Raw genomic sequence first — 20074 nt, 5'->3', positions numbered from 1 at the left:
GAACAAGGACCGATGTCCTTAGATGGAGGGACTGAACAAGGACCGATGTCCTCAGATGGTGGGACTGAACAAGGACCGATGTCCTCAGATGGAGGGACTGAACAAGGACCGATGTCCTCAGATGGAGGGACTGAACAAGGACCGATAACCTCAGATGGAGGGACTGAAGCCAGACTGATGTCCTCAGATGGGGGGACTGAACAAGGACTGATATCCTCAGGTGGAGGGACTGAAGCCAGACTGATTGCCTCAGATGGAGGGACTGAAGTTGGACTGATGTCCTCAGATCGTGGGACTGAACAAGGACTAATGTCCTCAGATGGAGGGACTGAACAAGGACTGATGTCCTCAGATGGTGGGACTGAACAAGGACTGATGACCTTAGATGTAGGGACTGAAATTGGACTGATGTCCTCAGATGGAGGGACTGAAATTGGACTGATGTCCCCAGAAGGAGGGACTGAAGCCAGACTGATGTCCTCAGATGGAGGGACTGAACAAAGACTGATGTCCTCAAATAGAGACTGAACAAGGACCGATGTCCTCAAATGGAGGGACTAAAGCCACACTGATGTCCTCAAATGGAGGGACTGAAGCTAAACTGATGTCCTCAGATGGTGGGACTGAACGAGGACCGATGTCCTCAGATGGAGGGACTGAACGAGGACCGATGTCCTCAGATGGAGGGACTGAACAAGGACCGATGTCCTCAGATGGAGGGACTGAACAAGGACCGATGTCCTCAGATGGAGGGACTGAACAAGGACCGATAACCTCAGATGGAGGGACTGAACAAGGACCAATGTCCTCAGATGGAGGGACTGAACAAGGACCGATGTCCTCAGATGGAGAGACTGAACAAGGACCGATGTCCTCAGATGGAGGGACTGAACAAGGACCGATAACCTCAGATGGAGGGACTGAACAAGGACCGATGTCCTCAGATGGAGGGACTGAAGCCAGACTGATGTCCTCAGATGGGGGGACTGAACAAGGACTGATATCCTCAGGTGGAGGGACTGAAGCCAGACTGATTGCCTCAGATGGAGGGACTGAAGTTGGACTGATGTCCTCAGATCGTGGGACTGAACAAGGACTGATGTCCTCAGATGGAGGGACTGAACAAGGACTGATGTCCTCAGATGGTGGGACTGAACAAGGACTGGTGACCTTAGATGTAGGGACTGAACAAGGACTGATGTCCTCAGATGGAGGGACTGAAATTGGACTGATGTCCCCAGAAGGAGGGACTGAAGCCAGACTGATGTCCTCAGATGGAGGGACTGAACAAGGACTGATGTCCTCAAATAGAGACTGAACAAGGACCGATGTCCTCAGATGGAGGGACTAAAGCCACACTGATGTCCTCAAATGGAGGGACTGAAGCTAGACTGATGTCCTCAGATGGTGGGACTGAACGAGGACCGATGTCCTCAGATGGAGAGACTGAACAAGGACTTGTGGAAACCAGGCAATTTACAGTCTCATCCGTGGAAAAGACGTAATGGTGTCTATTACACAGCTTGCTGCTGCCACTGGTGAGACTGAAAGAACATGGCCTCTTGCAGGTGGACCTGTTGTCCGGCCTCTGTGTGAACTCTACCAGCTGTAGCCTGATGCCTGAACCATTATGTCTCCTTCTGTAAAACACTTTGGTATATCCACATTACCAGCTGCTGACAGTGACCTGAGAACTTCCTGTCACATTAGTCCATACACATCGTCGAAAAACACATGAGCTTCTCTCACTTCCTCAGTGTGCTTCCAAGTTACAGCAGCCATGTTTGGTATCTATGGCGCTTCACTGGTCACAAAGTCACAGCCTCCCTTCCTCTAGGTTTTACTGTGCAGTCAGTGAGGATGCAGGGGGATAAGTCACTGAGAGAACCCATAGAATAAAGGGTCCTACTGCTACACGGTACACAGTGCACCTGGGACTCCACTACCGGTCAGTAGAATCCATTTTATTGTAGACCGAAATACCATGTGGACAACGTAACGGTCACACTCAAGATGGCGCCGCAGCTAGGGACGGACTGATTCACAAGGCGGCCTCTAGTGAGTAATAGAATTGTCATTTGATTACAGACTACGACTGAGAAGCGAGTAACACGTCATCAAATCATACTGACAGGAAGAGGCGGGTCGTAGTGAGTTCGAGGGGTGGAACGCATAAAGGAATACTGACACTTCCGGGTGACTGAAACAAACACGGGGACAGGTGAGATACTCGGGGAGAGACAGAGACCCTCATGCATCATAAAACAGCCGTACCTGCTCCCTGTTGGGAGTATACCCGATACTGCCCTGCACCACCCTCTGTATAACTGTCCCCTGTATAACCCTACTCCACCCTCTGTATAACTGTCCCCTATATAACCCTACACAGCCCTCTGTATAACTGTCCCCTATATAACCCTACACAGCCCTCTGTATAACTGTCCCCTATATAACCCTACACAGCCCTCTGTATAACTGTCCCCTATATAACCCTACACAGCCCTCTGTATAACTGTCCCCTATATAACCCTACATAGCCCTCTGTATAACAGCTGTCCCCTATATAACCCTACACAGCCCTCTGTATAACAGCTGTCCCCTATATAACCCTACACAGCCCTCTGTATAACTGTCCCCTATATAACCCTACACAGCCCTCTGTATAACTGTCCCCTATATAACCCTACACAGCCCTCTGTATAACAGCTGTCCCCTATATAACCCTACACAGCCCTCTGTATAACAGCTGTCCCCTATATAACCCTACACCGCCCTCTGTATAACTGTCCCCTATATAACCCTACACAGCCCTCTGTATAACTGTCCCCTATATAACCCTACATAGCCCTCTGTATAACAGCTGTCCCCTATATAACCCTACACAGCCCTCTGTATAACTGTCCCCTATATAACCCTACACAGCCCTCTGTATAACAGCTGTCCCCTATATAACCCTACACAGCCCTCTGTATAACAGCTGTCCCCTATATAACCCTACACAGCCCTCTGTATAACAGCTGTCCCCTATATAACCCTACACAGCCCTCTGTATAACTGTCCCCTATATAACCCTACACCGCCCTCTGTATAACTGTCCCCTATATAACCCTACACAGCCCTCTGTATAACAGCTGTCCCCTATATAACCCTACACAGCCCTCTGTATAACAGCTGTCCCCTATATAACCCTACACAGCCCTCTGTATAACAGCTGTCCCCTATATAACCCTACACAGCCCTCTGTATAACTGTCCCCTATATAACCCTACACAGCCCTCTGTATAACTGTCCCCTATATAACCCTACACAGCCCTCTGTATAACTGTCCCCTATATAACCCTACACCGCCCTCTGTATAACTGTCCCCTATATAACCCTACACAGCCCTCTGTATAACTGTCCCCTATATAACCCTACACAGCCCTCTGTATAACAGCTGTCCCCTATATAACCCTACACAGCCCTCTGTATAACAGCTGTCCCCTATATAACCCTACACAGCCCTCTGTATAACAGCTGTCCCCTATATAACCCTACATAGCCCTCTGTATAACAGCTGTCCCCTATATAACCCTACACAGCCCTCTGTATAACTGTCCCCTATATAACCCTAAACAGCCCTCTGTATAACTCTCCCCTATATAACCCTACACAGCCCTCTGTATAACAGCTGTCCCCTATATAACCCTACATAGCCCTCTGTATAACAGCTGTCCCCTATATAACCCTACACAGCCCTCTGTATAACAGCTGTCCCCTATATAACCCTACACAGCCCTCTGTATAACAGCTGTCCCCTATATAACCCTACATAGCCCTCTGTATAACAGCTGTCCCCTATATAACCCTACACAGCCCTCTGTATAACAGCTGTCCCCTATATAACCCTACTCCACCCTCTGTATAACAGCTGTCCCCTATATAACCCTACACAGCCCTCTGTATAACAGCTGTCCCCTATATAACCCTACACAGCCCTCTGTATAACAGCTGTCCCCGATATAACCCTACACAGCCCTCTGTATAACAGCTGTCCCCTATATAACCCTACACAGCCCTCTGTATAACAGCTGTCCCCTATATAACCCTACACAGCCCTCTGTATAACAGCTGTCCCCTATATAACCCTACACAGCCCTCTGTATAACAGCTGTCCCCTATATAACCCTACACAGCCCTCTGTATAACAGCTGTCCCCTATATAACCCTACACAGCCCTCTGTATAACAGCTGTCCCCTATATAACCCTACACAGCCCTCTGTATAACAGCTGTCCCCTATATAACCCTACACAGCCCTCTGTATAACAGCTGTCCCCTATATAACCCTACACAGCCCTCTGTATAACAGCTGTCCCCTATATAACCCTACACAGCCCTCTGTATAACAGCTGTCCCCTATATAACCCTACATAGCCCTCTGTATAACAGCTGTCCCCTATATAACCCTACACAGCCCTCTGTATAACTGTCCCCTATATAACCCTACACAGCCCTCTGTATAACAGCTGTCCCCTATATAACCCTACACAGCCCTCTGTATAACAGCTGTCCCCTATATAACCCTACACAGCCCTCTGTATAACAGCTGTCCCCTATATAACCCTACACAGCCCTCTGTATAACAGCTGTCCCCTATATAACCCTACACAACCCTCTGTATAACTGTCCCCTATATAACCTTACACATCCCTCTGTATAACTGTCCCCTATATAACCCTACACAGCCCTCTGTATAACAACTGTCCCCTGTATAACCCTACTCCACCCTCTGTATAACTGTCCCCTATATAACCCTACACAGCCCTCTGTATAACAACTGTCCCCTGTATAACCCTACACAGCCCTCTGTATAACAACTGTCCCCTGTATAACCCTACACAGCCCTCTGTATAACAGCTGTCCCCTATATAACCCTACTCCACCCTCTGTATAACAGCTGTCCCCTATATAACCGTACACAGCCCTCTGTATAACAGCTGTCCCCTATATAACCCTACTCCACCCTCTGTATAACAGCTGTCCCCTATATAACCCTACACAGCCCTCTGTATAACTGTCCCCTATATAACCCTACACAGCCATCTGTATAACAGCTGTCCCCTATATAACCCTACACCGCCCTCTGTATAACTGTCCCCTATTTAACCCTACACAGCCCTCTGTATAACAGCTGTCCCCTGTATAACCCTACACAGCCCTCTGTATAACTGTCCCCTATATAACCCTACACAGCCCTCTGTATAACAGCTGTCCCCTATATAACCCTACACAGCCCTCTGTATAACTGTCCCCTATATAACCCTACACCGCCCTCTGTATAACAACTAGGGATGTCACGATACCAAAATTTTGAGTTCGATACCGATACCAGCTTTCGGATTTCGATACTCAATACCAATTCGATACTAAATAAAAAGTTTGAGAAAAAAACACGTAAAAATACAAATATAATTTCCCTTTTCCCTGACTACAGATATGTTCCCCCCATGCACAACATTTTTATTTATGTGACTTCTTGATCACTTTGTTACATTTTATAGTTCGGACAATTCACATGTAATGGATACATGTATGTTCTTTTTTTTTTTTTTTTTTTTTTTACTTTTTTTTTACTTTTTTTTTTTTAAAAAGGGAAAAGGGGGGATTATTAGAACCTTTATTTTTTGTTTTATTTTAAAACACTTTTTTTACATTTTTTATTCCCCTCTAACCTCAAGCATACCTCCCTGTGCACAACAACTCCCAGAATACCTTCTTGTGGGGAGTTGTAGTGCACAGGGAGGTATGCTAGGAGTTGTAGTGCATAAGAAGATATGCTGGGATGTTTTGAAAGGCTGCTGCCGCGCAACTGCATCTCCCAGCATACCTCCTTGTGCACTACACCTCCCAGCATAACTCCTGGTGAACAACAACTTCCAGCATAATTCCTTGTGCTTTGCAACTCCCCACAAGAAGGTATGCTGGGAGTTGTAGTGCACAAGGAGGTATGCTGGGAATTGCAGTTGTGCAGCTCCTGACACAACTCTGTGCAGCATACATTCTTGTGCACTACAACTCCCAGCATGCCTCCTCGTGCACAAAGAGGTATGCTGGGGGATGTAGTGCATAAGGAGGTATGCTGCTGGGAGTTGTAATGCATTAGCAGCCTCCTGGCACAACAACTCCCAGCATGCCTCCTTGTGAACAACAACTCCCCACAAGAAGGTATTCTGGGAGTTGTTGTGCCACTGTATCGGTGGGCCCCGCGGGAATGGAGGGGCGGCGACAGGATTGTGGACCCGGAGGTTGGGGAACTGGCTGGTGTAAGGGACCGCTGCCGCAGCACCGGCGGGTCCCGTATTTGGAATGGTTGAATGACTGCCGCCCGCGGGATTGCGGGCCGCAGTCATAAGCAGTGAGGGGCCGATCCATATGCAGCAGACTCGTGCTGCATATGGAGCGGCTCTGCAGGGGTTAAATGCCGCTGTCGGCATCTACCCTTTAGGGCAGGGGTACTCAACAACTTTTAGTGAGGGTCCACTTACCGGGGTCTATTGTCAGGTGAAGGTCCGAGCTGAACATCAGTAGGAAACGTGTTTTGTTACTTTGTCACCAGGGGCGTAGCTAATGTCTCTTGGGCCCTGGTGCAAGAGGTCAACTTGGGCCCCCCCCCCCTTTCTCGATGCTATTGGTAGATATATATCTCAAGACTGATATTACCAATAATACCAGTATACAGGAAATATTATCACCGTACATATTACCGCCATACTGTTACTAAACAAATCCTGTTTACTGAGACCCATATTACCAGTACACAAGGGGAAATATTACTGCCACACCACAACCATCACCACCATATTGTTACTGACCAAATCCAGTATACTAAATCCAATAAAACACAGTACCAGATAACAACAAATAATACCACCACATACTGACTAACACCACTGCTGCTACTGACTAATACCACCACATACTGACTAACACCACTGCTGCTACTGACTAATACCACCACATACTGACTAACACCACCACTGCTACTGAATATAATCCTCTGTACATAGACCAATATCACCTCATCCAGTCATATAGAGGTGGATGCAGCTCCACACAGGCTCTATACACCATATACATTACAGTGCAGTTATATCAAGTGACTCACAGGGGACGTCTTCTCTGATCGGAGTTCTTCCCTTTTCATCTTCTTCTCCATCTGCCCTGGGCCATTATGAGAACGTCTGAGCCACGAATCCACAGAATCTGCCAGACAGACATATTAGTCTCCTCACACTGACACCATACTCATCTCTATACACACTGCACATCTGTATTGGCCCCTTTACACCCTCATTTAGTAGCTAGCCCTGACACTATGTGATCCCCTTATAGTACATATCCCCCTCTGTGCATGCCCTATTGTATACACCCCCCATGTAGTCCACCTTATAGATGGCCCCCCCAATGTTTCCCCCTTATAGATGCCCCCCCATGTTATCCCCCATAAAGATGGCCCCCCATTTTATCCCCCTTACAGATGCCCCCCATGTTGTCCCCTCCTCCTGCCCCTTCATCACCATACTACTACCCCTTTCATCCTCCTGCCCTCCATCATCATACCACTACACCCTTCATCATCCTCTTGTTCCTTCATCATCATACCACTACACCCCTCATCATCCTCTTGTTCCATCATAATCATACCACTACACCCCCATCATCTTTTGTTTCATCATCATACCACTACACCCCCATCATCCTCTTGTTCCATCATCATCATACCACTACACCCCCCATCATCCTCTTGTTCCATCATCATCATCATACCACTACACCCCCATCATCCTCTTGTTTCATCATACCACTACACCCCCATCATCCTCTTGTTTCATCATCATACCACTACACCCCCCATCATCCTCTTGTTTCATCATCATACCACTACACCCCCATCATCCTCTTGTTCCATCATCATCATACCACTACACCCCCCATCATCCTCTTGTTCCATCCTCATACCACTACACCCCCATCATCCTCTTGTTCCATCATCATCCTCATACCACTACACCCCCATCATCCTCTTGTTCCATCATCATACCACTACACCCCCATCATCCTCTTGTCCCATCATCATACCACTACACCCCCATCATCCTCTTGTCCCATCATCATACCACTACACCCCCATCATCCTCTTGTCCCATCATCATACCACTACACCCCCATCATCCTCTTGTTCCATCCTCATACCACTACACCCCCATCATCCTCTTGTTCCATCCTCATACCACTACACCCCTCATCATCCTCTTGTTCCATCCTCATACCACTACACCCCCCATCATCCTCTTGTTCCATCCTCATACCACTACACCCCCATCATCCTCTTGTTCCATCCTCATACCACTACACCCCTCATCATCCTCTTGTTCCATCCTCATACCACTACACCCCCATCATCCTCTTGTTCCACCACCATACCACTACACCCCTCATCATCCTCTTGTTCCATCCTCATACCACTACACCCCTCATCATCCTCTTGTTCCATCCTCATACCACTACACCCCCATCATCCTCTTGTTCCACCACCATACCACTACACCCCTCATCATGTCCTTTAAAACAAAAAAATCTTTACTCACCTGAATGGTTCCTCTAGTCTTCTAGTCACGCGCGCTGGCGGGCTTCTCGCGGCGGGGGCGGGGCTTCCCGCGGAGGGGGCGGAGCTTCGCGGGACCTGTCTTTTTGCCTACCTGATGCTCCCAGCCCCGCACGTCAGCCGGCCCCGTCCCAGCCGCCTCTTGTGATCGCAGGCAAAACATTGCTTGCGGTCACAAGAGGGAGTGGGAGGGGAGCAGTGCAGTGGCAAGGGGGGGGCCTCGCGGGCCCCGGTAGCTACGCCACTGCAAGCAGCTTCGGGGACACAGCAAGGTGGCATGGGGGGCCCAGCCGGGCCCCCCTGGCTGGCGGGCCGGGTCGCAACTGCGACCGTTGCGACCCCTGTAGCTACGCCACTGTTTGTCACAAACGTTCAACTATTTATATACAGAATTGCTGCTTATTAGCGGGAAAATTGGCATTTTTTTCTCTCTCACCAGGCCTTTGATATTAGGTACAAAGGGGGTGACTGCCCTGGTAGTATATAGCCCCCCTGTTGCTCCCCCAGTAGTGTATAGCCCCCCCTGTGCGCTCTCCTTCAGTAGTATATAGCCCCCTGTTGCTCCCCCAGTAGTATATAGCCCCCCTGTGCGCTCTCCCCCTGTAGTATATAGCCCCCTGTGAGCTCCCCCCAGTAGTATATAGCCCCCCTGTGCGCTCTCCCCCTGTAGTATATAGCCCCCTGTGAGCTCCCCCCAGTAGTATATAGCCCCCCTGTGCGCTCTCCCCCTGTAGTATATAGCCCCCTGTGCGCTGTCCCCCAGTAGTATATAGCCCCCTGTGAGCTCCCCCCAGTAGTATATAGCCCCCCTGTGCTCTCCCCCTGTAGTATATAGCCCCCTGTGAGCTCCCCCCAGTAGTATATAGCCCCCGTGAGCTCCCCCCAAGTAGTATATAGCCCCCCTGTGAGCTCCCCCCTGTAGTATATAGCCCCCTGTGAGCTCCCCCTGTAGTATATAGCCCCCCCATGTGCTGTCCCCCTGTAGTATATAGCCCCCTGTGAGCTCCCCCCAGTAGTATATAGCGCCCCTGTGCTCTCCCCCCAGTAGTATATAGCGCCCCTGTGCTCTCCCCCCAGTAGTATATAGCCCCCCTTGTGCTTTCCCCCTGTAGTATATAGCCCCTGTGAGGTCCCCCCAGTAGTATATAGCCCCCTCAGTAGTATATAGCCCCTGTGAGGTCCCCCCTGTAGTATATAGCCCCCTCAGTAGTATATAGCCCCTGTGAGGTCCCCCCTGTAGTATATAGCCCCCTCAGTAGTATATAGCCCCTGTGAGGTCCCCCCTGTAGTATATAGCCCCCTGTGCGCTCCCCCCAGTAGTATATAGCCCCCTGTGAGGTCCCCCCTGTAGTATATAGCCCCCTGTGCGCTCTCCCCTTGTAGATGCCCCCCAGACAGAAAAAAAAAAAATAACAAAAACAACTCACCTAGCACCTCGTTCCCCGCTGCGGCTGTCTTCGTCTCTTCCCGTCGGTCCGGCCCCCGGCTGATACGCGCTCTGTAGGGATGTCCCGGGGATTCCCCAGCAGAGCGCGCATCAGTGACCTCAGCGTACGCCGCCGGCCTGCACTTCCGGGAAGGACAGGCCGGCAGCGTACACTGAGGTCTGTGGTGCGCGCTCTGCTGGGGAATCCCCGGGACATCCCTACAGAGCGCGTATCAGCCGGGGGCCGGACCGACACTGCCCCCAGCCCCACAGGCGTACTGACATCTAAGGACAGTCCACCTATGGGGCGGGGGGCAGTGCGGTGGGGAGCGGGACCTCCTAACCGCCCCGGGACGGACCGGATCCGGGGCGGTTAGGAGGTCTGACCAGGGGTCCGGACAGCTGGCCTCCGCTGTCCGGGTTCGGACCGCGGTCCGCCAGTTGAGGACCCCTGCAAATAGCCGGCACTAGCGATCGCTGTGTGCCGGCTATTTAAATTTGGCGCCGCCGGGAGCGGAGAGCGCGCGGGCGGAGGAGGGGACACCAGGGGGCGGGGGGCGGCACACAGAGAACACGGCCGGCGCTCAGGTAGCTGCCGGCCGTGTTCTCTGCACCATACTTCATGTTAATCTGCGCTATTATGCAGATTAACATGAAGTATCGATACCAGGAAATCCTGGTATCGAACCGTTTTTCTGACCGAAATATCGATAGTAGTATCGATATTTCGGTGCATCGTGCATCACTAATAACAACTGTCCCCTATATAACCCTACACAGCCCTCTGTATAACAGCTGTCCCCTATATAACCCTCTGTATAACTGTCCCCTATATAACCCTACACAGCCCTCTGTATAACTGTCCCCTATATAACCCTACACAGCCCTCTGTATAACTGTCCCCTATATAACCCTACACAGCCCTCTGTATAACTGTCCCCTATATAACCCTACACAGCCCTCTGTATAACAGCTGTCCCCTATATAACCCTCTGTATAACTGTCCCCTATATAACCCTACACAGCCCTCTGTATAACTGTCCCCTATATAACCCTACACAGCCCTCTGTATAACTGTCCCCTATATAACCCTACACAGCCCTCTGTATAACTGTCCCCTATATAACCCTACACAGCCCTCTGTATAACAGCTGTCCCCTATATAACACTACTCCACCCTCTGTATAACAGCTGTCCCCTATATAACCCTACACAGCCCTCTGCATAACAGCTGTCCCCTATATAACCCTACACAGCCCTCTGTATAACAGCTGTCCCCTATATAACCCTACTCCACCCTCTGTTTAACTGTCCCCTATATAACCCTACACAGCCCTCTGTATAACAGCTGTCCCCTATATAACCCTACACAGCCCTCTGTATAACTGTCCCCTATATAACCCTACACAGCCCTCTGTATAACAGCTGTCCCCTATATAACCGTACACCGCCCTCTGTATAACTGTCCCCTATATAACCCTACACAGCCCTCTGTATAACAGCTGTCCCCTATATAACCCTACACAGCCCTCTGTATAACAGCTGTCCCCTATATAACAATACACAGCCCTCTGTATAACAACTGTCCCCTATATAACCCTACTCCACCCTCTGTATAACAGCTGTCCCCTATATAACCCTACTCCACCCTCTGTATAACAGCTGTCCCCTATATAACCCTACACAGCCCTCTGTATAACAGCTGTCCCCTATATAACCCTACTCCACCCTCTGTATAACAGCTGTCCCCTATTTAACCCTACTCCACCCTCAGTATAACTGTCCCCTATATAACCATACACAGCCCTCTGTATAACAGCTGTCCCCTATATAACCCTACTCCACCCTCTGTATAACAACTGTCCCCTATATAACCCTACTCCACCCTCTGTATAATAGCTGTCCCCTATATAACCCTACACAGCCCTCTGTATAACAGCTGTCCCCTATATAACCCTACTCCACCCTCTGTATAACAGCTGCCCCCTATATAACCCTACACAGCCCTCTGTATAACAACTGTCCCCTATATAACCCTACACAGCCCTCTGTATAACAGCTGTCCCCTATATAACCCTACTCCACCCTCTGTATAACAGCTGTCCCCTATATAACCCTACACAGCCCTCTGTATAACAGCTGTCCCCTATATAACCCTACTCCACCCTCTGTATAACAGCTGTCCCCTATATAATCCTACACAGCCCTCTGTATAACAACTGTCCCCTGTATAACCCTACTCCACCCTCTGTATAACAACTGTCCCCTGTATAACCCTACTCCACCCTCTGTATAACAGCTGTCCCCTATATAACCCTACTCCACCCTCTGTATAACTGTCCCCTATATAACCCTACTCCACCCTCTGTATAACAGCTGTCCCCTATATAACCCTACTCCACCCTCTGTATAACTGTCCCCTATATAACCCTACTCCACCCTCTGTATAACAGCTGTCCCCTATATAACCCTACTCCACCCTCTGTATAACAACTGTCCCCTATATAACCCTACTCCACCCTCTGTATAACAGCTGTCCCCTATATAACCCTACTCCACCCTCTGTATAACAGCTGTCCCCTATATAACCCTACACAGCCCTCTGTATAACTGTCCCCTATATAACCCTACTCCACCCTCTGTATAACAGCTGTCCCCTATATAACCCTACACAGCCCTCTGTATAACTGTCCCCTATATAACCCTACATAGCCCTCTGTATAACAGCTGTCCCCTATATAACCCTACACAGCCCTCTGTATAACTGTCCCCTATATAACCCTACATAGCCCTCTGTATAACAGCTGTCCCCTATATAACCCTACTCCACCCTCTGTATAACAGCTGTCCCCTATATAACCCTACACAGCCCTCTGTATAACTGTCCCCTATATAACCCTACATAGCCCTCTGTATAACAGCTGTCCCCTATATAACCCTACTCCACCCTCTGTATAACAGCTGTCCCCTATATAACCCTACTCCACCCTCTGTATAACAACTGTCCCCTATATAACCCTACTCCACCCTCTGTATAACAGCTGTCCCCTATATAACCCTACTCCACCCTCTGTATAACAGCTGTCCCCTATATAACCCTACACAGCCCTCTGTATAACAGCTGTCCCCTATATAACCCTACTCCACCCTCTGTATAACAGCTGTCCCCTATATAACCCTACTCCACCCTCTGTATAACAGCTGTCCCCTATATAACCCTACTCCACCCTCTGTATAACAGCTGTCCCCTATATAACCCTACACAGCCCTCTGTATAACAGCTGTCCCCTATATAACCCTACTCCACCCTCTGTATAACTGTCCCCTATATAACCCTACTCCACCCTCTGTATAACAGCTGTCCCCTATATAACCCTACTCCACCCTCTGTATAACAGCTGTCCCCTATATAACCCTACTCCACCCTCTGTATAACAGCTGTCCCCTATATAACCCTACACAGCCCTCTGTATAACAGCTGTCCCCTATATAACCCTACACAGCCCTCTGTATAACAGCTGTCCCCTATATAACCCTACTCCACCCTCTGTATAACAGCTGTCCCCTATATAACCCTACTCCACCCTCTGTATAGCAGCTGTCGTTTATATGACCATATGCCACTCTCTCTATAAAAGCACTTGTCGCCTATATAACCCCACTTTCTGTATAACAGTAGCTGTCGCCTATATAACCCTACTCCGTCATCTGTATAACATTTGTCCCCTATGTACATCTGTCCCTACCCTCTATAACAGCGGTCTTCTATATAACCTTTATACTGCTTGCTATAACAGCAGCTTCTCTCTGTATGCTATATCACTCTATATCAGTAGCTCTCTAATATATAATCCTCCATCAACCTCTATAACTGACCCCTTTATAACCCTACACTTTCCTCTGTATAACATCCACCCCATATACCCCTACACTATCCTCTGTATAAGTTCAGCCTTCTTGTATATATCCCATCACCCTCTGTATAACAGCATCCACCCCATATACTCTGTATAACTGCAGCCATCTTGTATATAACCCCACACCTCCCTCTGTATAACAGCAGCCGTATATACTGTATATAGTCTGGATAAGGTGCTGATTTCCTCCCCATTGATTCCCTGGCTGTGTAGGGTTGGTGATTCCTCGGGGCCCCTGCAGGTGATGGGTGACAGACAAGATGTCCGGGGCCCCGGTCACAGGATGAACCTGCTGCTGCGCGGCCTCCTGCTCTTCCTCATCGGGGTCTTCCTGGCGCTGGTTCTGAATCTCCTGCAGGTTCAGAGGAATGTGACGCTCTTCCCCCCGGACGTGCTCTCCAGCCTCTTCTCCTCGGCCTGGTGGGTGCCGCTCTGCTGTGGGACGGCTGCAGGTAGGTATTGGTTACCTTAGGGGAGTGCCCACCATTGTTGAGTCACCAGGATCAGCGCTCATGTTCTGCCTTTACAGCTGCCATCGGCCTCCTGTATCCGTGTATTGACCGACACCTGGGGGAACCACACAAGTTCAAGAGAGAATGGTCCAGCGTCATGCGCTGTGTGGCCGTGTTCGTGGGGATCAACCACGCCAGCGCTGTATCCTTCCTAATCTGTGATTGACAACTCTAATGGCTACCATTACTCTGCCCAGAAAAGTTGTCACCGATGGCATAAAACTATAGTGTTGTTAATGATACAGAATGAGAGGAGGAGAATGAGAGTAGGAGCTGGTATTTCCCTGGTATTGGGGTATCTATAGTTGTTTCCTAAAGCATTAAACTAGGGGGCATGAAGTTAAAGGGGTAGTTTAACAGTTTTTTTTCTTTCAAATTAACTTGTGCATAAGATTTGTGATTTAGATCTATTAAAAAATCTCAATTCTTCTAGTACTTATCAGCTGCTGTATGTCCTGCAGGAAGTGGTGTATTCTTTCCAGTCTGACACAGTGCTCTCTGCTGCCACCTCTGTCCATGTCAGGAACTGTCCAGAGTAGCAGCAAATCCCTATAGAAAACTTCTCCTGCTCTGGACAGTTCCTGATATGAACTGAGGTGGCAGCAAAGAGCACTGTGTCTGGCACTTTATGGCTCCAGTTGATTTGAAAGAAAACATTTTTGGTGAACTACCCCTTTAGGCATGTGGGTCATGTACACGGTCTCTTCTAGCTGTTGCACATTTGTGTCATTCTGGGGTTGTGCACCCCTAGAAGAGATGTGCACATGGGGCATTTTCGGTAGTATGGGCGGGTCATTCTGGGGTTGTTTCTCCTTGACTCCTCCATCAGAAGGTGGACTTTGCCAATAACATGCAGCTCTCCCTCACCCTGGCTGCTCTGTCCATTGGGCTGTGGTGGACATTTGACAGGTCACGGAGCGGCCTTGGCCTGGGGATCGGCATTGCCTTCTTTGCCACGTTGGTGTCCCAGCTGCTGGTGTATAACGGAGTGTACCAGTAAGTGCTGCCTGACGCTTGTCTCCTGTGTCTTTGTGCACTGTTGTCTGACGCCATCTTGTCTTGGCAGGTACACGTCTCCAGATTTCCTGTATGTGCGCTCGTGGCTGCCCTGTATATTTTTTGCCGGTGGGATCACTATGGGAAACATTGGACGTCAGCTGGAGATGGTGGGTTTTGTGCTGTACATGTTGCACCCCCTCCCTCCATCTTGTCTGTGTCTAATTCTCTGTCTTATCTGCCGTTTCAGTACGAGAGAAAATCGCTGACAGAGAAGTCTCACCGGGACTGAGGAGATGGCGATTACGATGAGGGAGATGATCCCTGGAGATGGAGTTACTGCAATCTGTGATTGCCTCTTCTGCAGGTTTAACCCTTTGTACTGAGGACGTTACTGGACGTTATGAAGGCTGTGACCCCTGGTTATGGGCTCAGTGGACAACGTGCATGTCACCCCTCCCCCACCAAGCCAGAGCATTCTGGAGGCCCGGCGTGTTTTGTGACTGTTTGATGTGAGGCGGTGTTCTGATGTATGGTCCATGTCGTCACCATCCTCCTCATCACACGGACTGAGCAGCAGGGCAGATATACGCTGTGTACAGATGTCATCTGCATCATCCTGTTCCTGTGCTCTGTATCTGCTAATAAAACATCTGCCATTTGTTACCTGTCTGTAGCTGATGCCCCCTTCATCCACCATCAGACGCATGCAGCCAGGATCTCCAGCGAGCGCCGTCACATGACCAATGGCTGCTGCAACATCACATTCTGTTTTATAATTTATTGGATGTTAATAGAGTAATATCCACTGCTCCTCCCATCACCCTCAGTGCTGACACCTGTCCCACATATGGTTGGGTGGTTTCTACACTTAGTACCTGTCACAGGGACATCAATAAGAAATGTAAAGTCCTTAGATTTGGTGTCACAAGGACTTGTTAAGATTAGTGGGGTCAAACCCACTGACTGCTGAAGAGAATTATATGACAACATATTATTACGTGCTGCCCACCCTGTTATGACAAGAGGGTGGCCAGCAAGTAAAGAGATGAAAATGAAATGAAAAAAAAATGGGCAAGCAAGGATTAAACTGTATTGGCTGAACTGTAGAGGGTGTATATGCACTTATAGTAAATGTGGCAGATAACTCCACGGAGATTCCATCGCTCACCCCCACCCCCACGCGCTCCCATTTGAAGTTCCGCCCGTCACATAGGCACCATTCTATGCTTACGTCGATTCCGTTGTCTGCCCAAAGAATTGACATGGGCGGACAGCGGAATCTGCCCAACCATAAAATGGAGTCTATGGGATGAGCAAAGAGCTAAGCAGGTGCACACAAGGATGAGCGACTGAATCCCTGTGGAGGTATCCGCAACATTTACTCTGTGTGCGTATACCCTAATAGAGCACATCAGCGTGATATCTCTCCTTGTGCAGAATCTGCACATTGCTATGGGAAGAAACCTGGGCTGTCCTGTATAAATAGGGTGGTAGAAGGGGAACAAGTCAAATTTTGCAAGCTACTTTTTATTTCCCCTCCTAAACAAAACCCATGGAACAGTGTCGGAGCATTCACAGAACAGGCACCGATGACCTTGTAGACTCCATTTTAACAGACTGAATGATGTGCATGCTGCTCTACTCTTAAAATCTGAAGGAACTTTCAGTCTTTATTCTGTTAGGCTGGGTTCACACTATTGAATCGCACAGATAAATTCCGTCAGATTCCGTCGCTCGTACCCACTCACGGCCGTGCACGTCTCCACCGTGCCATAGACACCATTCCGGCGGAAATACACGCTGCTGTGAACGGATACGAGCGAGGGAATCCTTCAGAATTTATCCGTGCGGATTCCATAGTGTGAACCAAGCCTCAGTGTAGGAAGTGATGTTTCTCTTTGTGGAGACCCTCAGAACTACATCTGGACAGTGGATTACTAGGAAGCTGCCTCCAGCAGGTGGCACTAGAGAGTTATTTCATTGGAAGCGTCATGGAATAGGTTTCAGTGGTGGAGGTGAGGGTGGTGTACAGCAGTGCTTAATTTCAGGCCTCAGGGTCATGTGTTGAGGATTTCGTTAGTATTTCACTGGGCATCATGTATTATCTTTGGAGTTCTTTGTATGGGATATCCTCAAAACATGACCTGTTGGTGAGGCCTGAAATAGATTAGCACTGGTGTACAGCACATTGTCGCTGGTATCTCGAGCACCTGCACATGCCTTATGATCTGCATACAAAGACATTCATAGTGTTGGAGAAGGCTTTTTCTGGTCCGTTACGGGTGCACACAGCAAGCTTCAGAAAGACATGGAGAGAATGTATTACTGCATATATGGCTTTGATGTGTAAATTCGCAACACATTGTGTGTGATTTAGATAAATGTGGCGCAGGTACACATGACGGTACAGCGACAAACAGTGTGAAAAATCACCTGAAATAGGCAATGAAAAAATCTTTTTCTCTTTACTATTACTTCAGCTCTTTGTCTCTTCCTCTTGCTTTTTTCTCTCCCTTTTTCCCCCTCCAGTGCTGTATCTCATAGCTTCAGTCCCTGGCCACTTCCTAGTGTGACTGGAGACCTAGGACATCACGTGTCATGGGACCCTGCTACGCCTGCTGACTGGCTGAGCGGGTCTGGCACATCACGTCCCGGGTCTATCTTTGGGGGACCGGAGCTGTAGGATACTGGCATCAGTGCTGGAGTCGGAGAGGTTACTTCTTTCATCCTCCTTGGAACTCTGCACCCCAGTCCGGAGTTCTCCTTTACTTTCCTCTCTTCCTTTCTATTGCTCAATTATCCGCTCACACTCTTGTTGCTCTTTCCTTTTCTATATTTCTCCCTCTAGCTCATTCTTGTCCTCTTTCACTCTTTTTTGGCCGCTCTTTTCCTTCCCTTTTATTGTTCCCCCCTTTCTCTCTTTTGCCCCCCCCCCCCCTCTTGTTCTTACCTTCTTCTGCGTTCCTTTTTCTTTCTTGCTTTTTCTCTTTCTCTCCCCATGACTAAAAAAATGTGGCCTTTTTGGTAAATTTGTCACATGGTTCCAGATTGAAGTAAACAACTAATAGCTGGTGTAAACTTGGACTAAACCAGTGCTTCTTAACTCTAGTCCACATGGCCACCAGCAGATCATGTTTTGAGGATTTCCTTAGTATTTCACAGGTGATATAATTATACTCAGTGCATCAGGTGTTCTCACAGGTATACTTTGTATGGGATATCCTCAAAACATGGCCTGTTGGTAGCCATGAGGAGTGGAGTTGGGAAGCACAGGACTAGACAGTCTTCACATATCAATCTGCCTTAATACTTAATAAATCTGATTTTGAAGACTTTTTCTCTACTGCTGCTTGCACACATCTGTATTTTGTGTTGTGATACTATCTGCAATGGTGGACAGTATGGGACCTATTCTAGCCTATATAGAGAGAACGATCAGCCGATAAAGTGATCATCGGATGTTTGTTTCTTTAGGTCCGGACCTAAAAGCATCGGCTGCCGACCACTAGGTGTAATAGTAATACACGGCAGACGACTGATGATTGTGGTATAAAGTAATAACTCACCGTACCACGTTCCCTGCTGTCCTTGGGCCTTCTCTGGTGTCTGAGTGACTGAGCGGCCAGTGGCCGGTTAGTGCAGAGAAGGCAGAGCTGCAGACACTGGGGAAGGCCCGAGGACACCAAGGAACATGGTAAGGTGAGTTGTTATTTTATAATAAAGGCAAGGGCTGTAAGGACATCATTAGCAATGTCCCCTGCCCGATAGTCGGCCGGTCTAATTTCTCAGTAAACGAGCACTGATCTTCCTCTTGCTTCCTAGTTCCTTCTTTCTGTCTCCTCTCTCCCTCTTCTCCTGTCTCCTCTCCTTCCTCTTGCTTTCTGTCTTCTCCCCTCTTCTCTCTTTTTTCCTTTTGCCTGTCCTCCTCTCTTTCTTTTACTCTTACTCTGTCTTCCTTTCTCTCTCCTCTCCTTTTTTCTGCCCTCCCTTCACTCATCCTTTCTCTTTCTGTTCCCCTTGCTGTCTTCCTATTACATTTTCTTCTGTCCTTTCTTGCTGTTCCTCTTACCCTCTATTCCACTCCTCTCCTCTCTCTTTTGCTTTCTTCTGTTCTCCCTTCTCAGGTCCATTCTTTCTTTACCTCTTGCTCTCTTTCCCTCTCTTCTCCTTTCTCCTTCCACTTTTTCTGCCCTTCCCTCTCTCTCTTCCTTTCTGTTCCTCTTGCTCTGTTTCCCCCTCTCTTCATCTCTCCTTTTTTCTCTTTCCCTTCTGTCCTTCTCTCTTCCTCTTCCTTTCTATTTTTTTTTCTTGCTCTTTCCCTCTCTTCTCCTTTCACCTTTTCTGTCCTTCCCGCTCTCTTTCTTTTCCTCTTGCTCTCTGTCCTCCCTTCTCTTCATCTCTCTTTTCTCCCTCTTTCTTTTCCTCTTACTCTGTCTTTTTCTCACTTCCCCTTTCTCCTTCCACTTTTCCTTTCCCCCTCTCTTCTCCTCTCTCTTTCCATTTCTTCTGTCCTTCCTTCTCTCTTCCTGTTCCTCTTGCTCTGTCTTCCCCTCTCCTCTTCTCTTTCTTTCCAT

The 20074-nt window shown here is 48.7% G+C and overlaps 1 protein-coding gene across 1 annotated transcript; it reads left to right on the top strand.

Moving 5' to 3' along the window:
- The first annotated feature begins 2115 nt into the window (after nt 1-2115).
- INSIG2 (insulin induced gene 2) lies at nt 2116-16173 on the top strand. Its single transcript, XM_069985053.1, has 6 exons — nt 2116-2221; nt 14203-14441; nt 14519-14643; nt 15331-15497; nt 15568-15667; nt 15748-16173. The coding sequence occupies exons 2-6, from the start codon at nt 14234-14236 to the stop codon at nt 15787-15789; spliced, it is 642 nt and encodes a 213-aa protein (XP_069841154.1). The 5' UTR covers nt 2116-2221; nt 14203-14233; the 3' UTR covers nt 15790-16173.
- Nucleotides 16174-20074: the final 3901 nt, after the last annotated feature.

Source organism: Dendropsophus ebraccatus, chromosome 9 (assembly GCF_027789765.1).
Source record: "Dendropsophus ebraccatus isolate aDenEbr1 chromosome 9, aDenEbr1.pat, whole genome shotgun sequence".
In the NCBI taxonomy this organism is placed as follows: Eukaryota; Metazoa; Chordata; class Amphibia; order Anura; family Hylidae; genus Dendropsophus; species Dendropsophus ebraccatus.
The sequence above is the reverse complement of the archived record's forward strand: the minus strand, read 5'-3'. Positions and strand labels throughout refer to the sequence as shown.